Source organism: Petaurus breviceps, unplaced genomic scaffold, assembly GCF_028583685.1.
Source record: "Petaurus breviceps papuanus isolate PSGF00001 unplaced genomic scaffold, PetGlider_PUasm1.0 64, whole genome shotgun sequence".
NCBI lineage: Eukaryota > Metazoa > Chordata > Mammalia > Diprotodontia > Petauridae > Petaurus > Petaurus breviceps.
The window spans coordinates 7846702-7855087 of record NW_027186428.1 but is presented as its reverse complement, the minus strand read 5'-3'; the positions used below and the strand labels follow the sequence as shown (position 1 = coordinate 7855087).

The 8386-nt window shown below is 41.4% G+C and overlaps 1 protein-coding gene across 2 annotated transcripts in view; it reads left to right on the top strand.

Annotated features, from left to right (window-relative positions):
- The window catches only part of PDLIM4 (PDZ and LIM domain 4), a 109886-nt gene that overhangs the window by 30502 nt on the left and 70998 nt on the right, over positions 1 to 8386 (top strand). For both annotated transcript variants that reach the window (XM_069103869.1, XM_069103868.1), the window contains exon 2: positions 5080 to 5231. In XM_069103869.1, the coding sequence (XP_068959970.1) occupies positions 5080 to 5231 (152 nt within the window). The remainder of the gene's footprint in view (positions 1 to 5079; positions 5232 to 8386) is intronic.

Genomic DNA, 8386 nt, shown 5'->3' with positions numbered 1-8386 from the left:
CTGCCTTTTGAGTAGATTGCACAAATGTATGCTTAGTTATTAAAGGAAAACAGACTGCCAGGGAAGAGAGGGAGAATCCTGTCACACAGCCTTAATGTCCTTATTTTCCAGATGGGGAAATTGAATTCGAAAAGAGGGAAGGGACTAGTCTAAGGCCACACAACACAAATTAGTAGGAAAGCCTAGGACTGATTAGAACCCAGTCTCTTGGCCACTGGCCTCCCAGTCTAGGACTCATTATTTTTAAATCAATTGCCTTTTAAAATTTTGATTCCATCTTCAGACATGAATATTTTAGTATACAAAGAATGAGAAATTTTTTGTATACTAAGATATTATAAATATGAAACTATAAAATATTACTACATGAAACTATAAACTTCTCTCATGTGCAGTTTGTTTTTTAAAGAAAGTTTATATTAAACTTAACACAGTCATAACAAAATTTCTGTCTGTGTCCCTTTCTGAATTTCTTTTTTCTTCTGTGTATTTTAAAAATGTTTTATTGAATTTTTTCATTTTATTCTTGCAGCTCTATTATTAGCCACTAATTCTACCCCTTTCTCAATGAAGAAATCTTCCCTTAAAATAACACATTGGCCCTGTCTGAACATGTGTGTCCATTCAGAAGTGGGACGCAAACTGAGAACTCTTCTGATTTTATGCCCAGCACTCTTGAAAGCCCCAAAGTGACATTACAGTGAACTCTGTATTATTCTGGGTCCTTTGTTGTGGGCCCTGTTCATTCTTTGCTGAGCTCCCTAAACATAATGCTCTCCAGAAAAATTCCAGAAGCCAAATTCACATCTTCAGCCTAGATATCTACTTAACATATTTCTCTGCAGTTTTGGTGACCGGATAACGTATTTTCCTTTTGCCCCCTTCTGCACAATTATCAAGTTCCCAACATTTTTGAACTACAAAGGAACAAATGTGTCCATTCGGGGACTTTCCCTCTGCTCTGGAGGGAGTGGAGAGGGCCCATGGGGAAAAGAGGGGGAAGGGTATTGGATGAAATACCACTCACTAACTCAAGAAAGGAAAGAAAAAGAAAACCCTCTCTAAAGAGATCTATTCCTTCTATGAGCTAACCATCCTTTAGAAAAGAGTTTTCCTCTGGCTCAGAATAGAACTTCCCAGAATCTCAGGGTTGGAAGGAATGGAAAATCCACCTGAGCAGAAATTCCTTCTTCAGCATACCTGGGAAGTAGTTATCCAGCCATTGTTAGAAGACCTGAAGTGATGTGGTACTCACTGTCTATTGAGACAGTCTGTTCCATTTTTGAAAAGTTCTTAATTATTCTGAAGATTTTCCCAACATCAAGCCTAAATACCTCTCTCTCTCTCTCTCTGTCTCTCTCTCTCTGTCTCTCTCTTTCTGTCTCTCTCTCTCTCTCTCTCTCTCTCTCTCTCGGTCTTTCTGTCTTTGTCTCTTAACTCTCTGTCTCTCTGTCTTTATCTTGGTGTCTGTCTCTGTTTCTCTGTCTCTCTCTGTGTCTCTCTGTCTCTTGTCTCTTTCTCTCTCTCTCCAACTTCTCTCCATTAGTCCTACTTCAGCCCTCTGGGGTCAAGCAAAACTTTACTTCTCTTCCGTATGACAGCTCTTCAAATACCCTAGGACACATATTGACCACTCCCTCCTAGCCTGGTCATCCCTTCTCCAGAGAAACAGCTTGGAAGTAAGTAGACAGGAAGACAGTAAGGAAGACCTGGGTTCAAATCTTTCCTCTGCTACTAGCTGTGTGACCATAAAGAAATCATCTAGCCTTTCTAAAGCTCAGTTTTCTCATCTGTAAAATGGAAATTATAGACACTGTTAGTGCGCCAATAAAATAATGTATGTAAAAAACATTGCAAACTTTAAAGTGCCATATAAATGCCAGTTATTATCATCCTTTTAGATCCTCCAAGAGATTAGAATCCCTGGTATCCTGGTCAGTCTTCTATGTGAAGTCTTTCCTGACCACCCCCAGCTGCTAGTGCTCTCCCTGATTTATTCTGCATATACTTACTTGTATTTGTGCATGTTACCTTATGTAACAGAATAGAAGCTCCTCGAGGGCAGGGACAATTTTGTTTTTGCAGCTTCTAGCCCTTATAGGTACTAAGTAAATGCTTGCTGAGTAATTGGCTGATAACAGTCTTGGTATTTCAGTCTCTTTATCATCCTGGTTGCCCTATGAACTGACAACTACTTCATTTGGGGTCTGACCAGGATAAAGTACAGAGGGCCCTAAGTAAGATTGTGTTAGCCTTTTGAGCAAGCATGTAACAATGTCATAGGTGACCCCAGGATCAGAGTTGAATGATTGGGTTGGTATGGCAGTAAGCTTCATAGAACTTCATCCCACAACTCATCTCCAATCAAAGACACTTGGACCTCATGTGTACTGGAGTATATGTATTTACCGGTATACATGTACAAGAGTGAGGGCATGGATGACAAGAGGGGGCTTGATTCATATACTATTGGTGTTCAGCAATCTGGTGACAAATCTGCTTCCTACAGCCATCATCTCCTGACGTCAGACCATTGGCTTCTGCCTCAGACAAACCCTCCCATGTCACCTGTAAGAACCTCCCCAAGAAAGGAGAGCATGGGTTGGGCTTTCCCATGCCATCATTCAGTCACTGAAGACAAGGGACAGGTCTCAGTGAGGCTGTGCTTTTTAGACCAAGACCATCCTCATTCTCCCAGAAGACTGGGTTCCCAGTGTATGACTTCTGTGAGCTCGGACTCTGGTTTTAGAGAAAAAACTTTGGCTCTGACTCTTAAGGCACATATGCTCCTCATCCCCAGTATGTCAGTGAGTGGTTTTACAACGAAATCGTTTGAGCTGAGGGAAGGCAAGGAGGACAAAAGCCCCCTCCTCATCCTACTGAGATGGCTGAGACTGTCAGCAAACCCTTCCGGCACCTGGCTCCTGAGCTGTCCAGTAATGAAGCAGGCTGCACTGAGCTATTCACACTTTCTCACTCTCCTAGCTAAAGGGGCTGTTGTCTCCTCCAACTCACATGCTATTCAGGCTGGGCCCATTTGTCAATAACTAGCCCTGTGCTCAAACAGGCTCCTTAAGCTTTAAGATTTAGGGGTCTCAACTTTTTTTTTCCTCTTGGAGTCATGATTTAATCCAGATCAAGCAATTATCCTCTAAACCATCTGGCTCAGCTGCTGTGGCAAAGAGATAGACATAATTCTATGATTTGTCAAATAAATGCCTACCTCACAGACTTGTTGTGACAGAAAGAAAGCAGGGATCAAAACAGGAACAGAGATATAGACCTGTATTTTTGAACAAAAGGACTAGGAGACTGTGCTATAATGGTCAGAGCACTCATTCTGGACAGGGAGGATCTGTGTTCAAATCCCTCCTTTGATTCTTCACTACTTGGTGATCTTTGACAAGTTACCTAATTTCTCTAAGCCTCAGTTTCCTCATTTGTAAAATTAAAGGGCTCTGATAGCCTCTAAGTCACCTTTTAGCTCTAGATCCATGCCTAAAGTCTTATGCTTTCATTTTTAATAGTAATGGTCTTGAGAAATATGGAGAGAGTGAAGGAAAGATGTGAACAGACAACTTTCTTTTTGAGGCAATAAGGGTTAAGTGACTTGCCCAGGGTCACACAACTAGTATATCTGAAGCCAGATTTTAACTCAAAAAAGATGAATCTTCCTGAGTCCAGAGTTGGCACTCTATCCACAGCACCACCTAGCTTCCCCTGAGCAAATAGCTTTCTTTTCATTTTTTTTTAGAGGGGGGAAGGCAGGATAATTAGGGTTAAGTGACTTTCCCAAGATCACATACTTAGCAGTGCCTGAGGTCTGATTTGAACTCAGATCCTCCTGACTCCACGGTCGGTGTTCTCAGGATTCTGTCCTTGCTGCATTTGGCTGTAGGTATTAGAAAAGCCCTGATGCATCCAGACTCTTCTAGGTCCATCTTGGAAATTCCCAAGACATTAATGGAAACCAGTCTTTGTTCCTGCTTTAGAGGCCGTTGGTGGCATAATAGAGAGAGAACCTGTCCAGGAGTCTGAGGCTGGATTTGAACTCAGGTCTTCCTGACTCCAGGTCTGGCATGTTATCTACTACACCACCTACCTGCCCTACTTATCTCACTAGGTTGTTGTGAAAATCAAATGAGATTTTTGTAAATAGTGTTTAGGACACATTGGTGCTATATTAATGCTTATTCTCATCCCGGTCTTCCTGGAGTGGATGGAGCCATACTGTTTACGGGTGTTGTCCTTCCCCCAGTTCTTTGCCAGCTCTGATCTTTTTGTTTTCACTCTCCATTTCCTTAAGGGTATATCTGTACCCATGCACAGTCTAAATTAATAATGACCCTCTCACTTCTTTGTGAGCTGTTTGTTAGAGAAATCATTAGGGTTTGGAAAGATTCTATCTGTGCATCATCACCATGCATGGGATCACCATCAAAGGCAACAGAGGTACTCTCTGTTGTTTGGAAGCAATAAACGGGGTGAGGAATCCATAGAGGAATAATAAACTGTGTCTCTAACTAGACCACCAGCTGCTTTTGCAAACCAAGAAGACAGTTACTGCTTTATGGGAAGGGCTGATCTTTAGGGATCTGGAGACCATCTCCATCCCCTCCTGCCCCTGTCTGCCTTTCTCCCCAGGCTGACCAGACAGACCCCTGCCTGAGGCCAACAGTTTATACAAGGAAAGGGCTGATCAAAGGAGCTCAGCTGAGTATTTCTGTGAATGTTCTCAGTTTGGAAAACACATGCCTGGGAGTATGTGGAGCAATGGAAGGAGTGCTTGATTTGAGAGTCATTAGATGTCACTAACTAGCTGAATGATCTTGGGCAAGTACATTCACTTCTGTACCTTAGTTTTCTGATCTGCAAAACAGGCACAGGACCACTCTAAGGATTTATTCTATGATAATAACTTTCAGGGGGGTAAAAAAAATATCCCAACAGCAAGAATTTGCCAACATTGGTATAAAATAAGGAGCCGCCACATCCAGCTTCTGAAGATAGGATCTGAGACGATGGGGGTTGTTATCTTTCAACTCCAGGAAGTGAGTGACCTTCTTCCTTCTCCTGCAGATAAACCCTGGCAGTAAGGCAGCCTTGGCGAACCTATGCCCAGGAGACGTGATCCAGGCCATTAACGGGGAGAATGCAGATAGCATGACTCACCTGGAGGCCCAGAACAAGATTAAAGCGTGTCTGGACCAGTTGACGCTCTCCGTGAACAGGTAGGGAAGGGCTTTTGGAACTTGGGGAAGCCCAATATGTAGAATTAGCATCAGGGTGGGCTTTGGCAAGGGGATAGAGTTAGCAAAGTTTGTGTTCCACCCTATCTATACCACCAGGTCTGCAAATGGGAAGAAGGACTGATGAATGCAATCACACTGAAGTGCTGGGGACTCAGTACTGGTATCACCCAGAGCTTCAGCTGTCGTCAGGCAATTTAGAGGATACTCAGTGTGCTGGAAGTCTTTTTTTTTTTTAAGCAATGCAGATTAAAGTGTGTCAGACACATCTTTTTTTTTTCTGGGGAGGTTATTAAACATTTTTTTAAAAAGAATATTTTATTTTTTCCCAATTACATGTAAAGATCGTTTTCAATATATATTTTTTATAAGATTTTTGAGTTTCAAATTTTTTTCCCTCTCATCTCCACTCCCCAAGACAGCAAGCAATATGATGTAGGTTATACATGTGCAATCATGTAAACATACTTCTATATCAGTGATGTGAAAGAAGAAACAGAACAAAAGGGGACACACACACACACACACCCAGACACACACACACACACACACACACACACAAGTGAAAATAGTATGCTTTGATCTGCATTCAGACTCCATAGTTTTTTTTCTGAATATGGATAGCATTTTCTGTTGTGAGTCTTTTGAAATTGTCTTAGATCACTGCATTGCTGAGATGAGATGTCAGTCATAGCTGATCATCGCACAATGTTGCTGTTACTATGTACAATGTTCTCTTGGTTCTGCTCATTTCATTTTGCATCAGTTCATTTAAGGGTTTCCAGATTTCTCTGAAATCTACCTGCTCATCATTTCTTATAGCACAATAGTATTCCATTACATTGTTATACCACAGTTTGTTCCCCAACAGCTATTCCCCAACTGATGGGCATTCCCTCAATTTCCAATTCTTTGCTACCACAAAAAGAGTTGTGATAAATGTTTTTGTATATATTTATGCTTCTTTTTGCACATATTCCCTTTTAAATGATCTCTTTGGTATACAGACCTAGGAGTGGTGTTTCTGGAGCAGAGGGTATGCACAGTTTAGTTGACCTTTGGAGCATAATTCCAAATTGTTCACCAGAATGCTTGGATTAGTTTACAACTCCACCAACAATGCATTAGTGTCCCAATTTTCCCGCATCTTTTCCAACATTTATCATTTTCCTTTTCTGTCATATTAGCCAATCCATTTAGATAGGTGTGAAGTGGTACCTCAGAGCTGTTTTAATTTGCATTTCTCTAATCAATAATAATTTAGAACATTTTTTCGTATTACTGTAGATAGCTTTAATTTCTTCATCTGAAAAATGCCTGTTCATGTCCTTTGACCATTTATCAATTGGGGATTTATATTCTTATAAATTTGACTCAGTTCTCTACATATTTGAGAAATGAGACCTTTATCAGAAATACATACTGTAAAAATTATTCCCCATTTTTCTGCTTCCCTTCTAATCTTGGTTACATTTGTTTTATTTTGCAAAAACTTTTTAATTTAATGTAATAAAAGTCACCCATTTTGCATTTCTATCTCTTGTTTGGTCATAAATTCTTCCTTTCTCCATAGATCTGACAGGTAAAATATTCCTTGTTCTCCTAATTTGCTTGTGGTATACTGGATGTCTTTTAGCAAAGTATCAACAGAGTTTATTGAATTAGCAAAAAGAATTCGTTAAAATGGGAAGCTATGTCTAAAGTCTTATACAAACTAATGCAAAGTAATTAGAGGCAGGAAAACAACATACACAGTGACTACGGCAATGGAAATGGAAGGAGCAATAATAACAAAACTATAGAAGCTGCCCTATATTGTAAATTATAATTATAGTTATAAATTATAATGACCAAACTTGGTCTCCAAAAAGGGATGTGAAGAGACACCTCCCTTTACTCTTTTGCAGAAGTAGGAAGTCCTTGAGTATAGAGTATTGTATTCAACATCATGCTTTTTCATTGGTTTTGCTGATTTTTCCTCTTCTTTATTGTAAGGATTGGTTCTGTGGGAGGGGGTTGGAAGGAATACAGGGGAAATGCAGGTGATGTAAAAACAAAAAATATCAATCAAAACCTGTGTAAATAAAATAAATACCTAAAATAGGAAGTTTCCACATTCTACCTCCCTCTACCCTGGCAGTCACTTTCTCCCTACAATCTGGTATGTTCACACCTTCCATGAGTTCCTCTTCTTTGGACTTTTTACAACCCATGGCAGCTTCCCCAGCCAAAGGCTTACAGTGTTCAGATTTAAAGAGCTTGAGGGCATATTCTGGGGCATGGTTTGTGCCATGCCAAGTCCTAAAATTGCTAATTGCTGTCCTGGTGTTGCCTCTCCTGGAGGAGACAGCTAAAGCTCAAATGGTCAACTTTTAGACATCAGTAGGAGAGACTTGGGGCGGCAGGGGCCTTTCCAGTATCCCCATCCTCCCTGCTTCCATGTAAGAATCCATGTGAATGACCCCCTGACCTTGAAGAGTCGGAAGCTACTTAGTCAAATGTGCAGAAGTATGACAGTCTGACTGCAGATCAGTTCACTGGAAGCAGTAAATAGGGTGAGGAAGTCATAGAGGCCTAGTTGCTTCAGGACTAGATGAGTCATGGGGAAGTTTTCTGGGAACTGAGAGTAGCAGGTTGTAAGCAGTGGCTATAACAAGGTCCTTGAATAATGAATCTGGCCATAGACTATCCATCCCTTTTAGTGAGACCAGAGCTGGCTGGCAGAGGGGATCTCTTCACAAAACCACTCCAGAGGCACACAGCTGTGACTGGGGCATTGTGCCCTCATGTACCCAAGAAAATAGCTTTCTATGAGCTCAATCTTTGGCTATGGCCCAGAGACCCCAGGGTTTCTGGCTCAGCTCAGGGGCTAAAGGGGTGGGTAGTTTGAGAGGGAGGCAGAGAGAGAAAAGGAATGGGGAAACAAAAGAGGGGGAGAAATCTGTTGGGGGGAGGGGAGAGAAGTTCCTACTGGGTTACCATTATTTGATTAGAACCACATTGCTGTTCCTTCCCTGGGGCTATGGCAAATAGCTGGGAGGGAGTAGGAGAGAGGAGGAGGGTTACAAGTGAGCACACAAAACTGAACAAGGACTTGAACCAAAGCAAATCAGAGTCTGGAACTGCTCCTATACTGA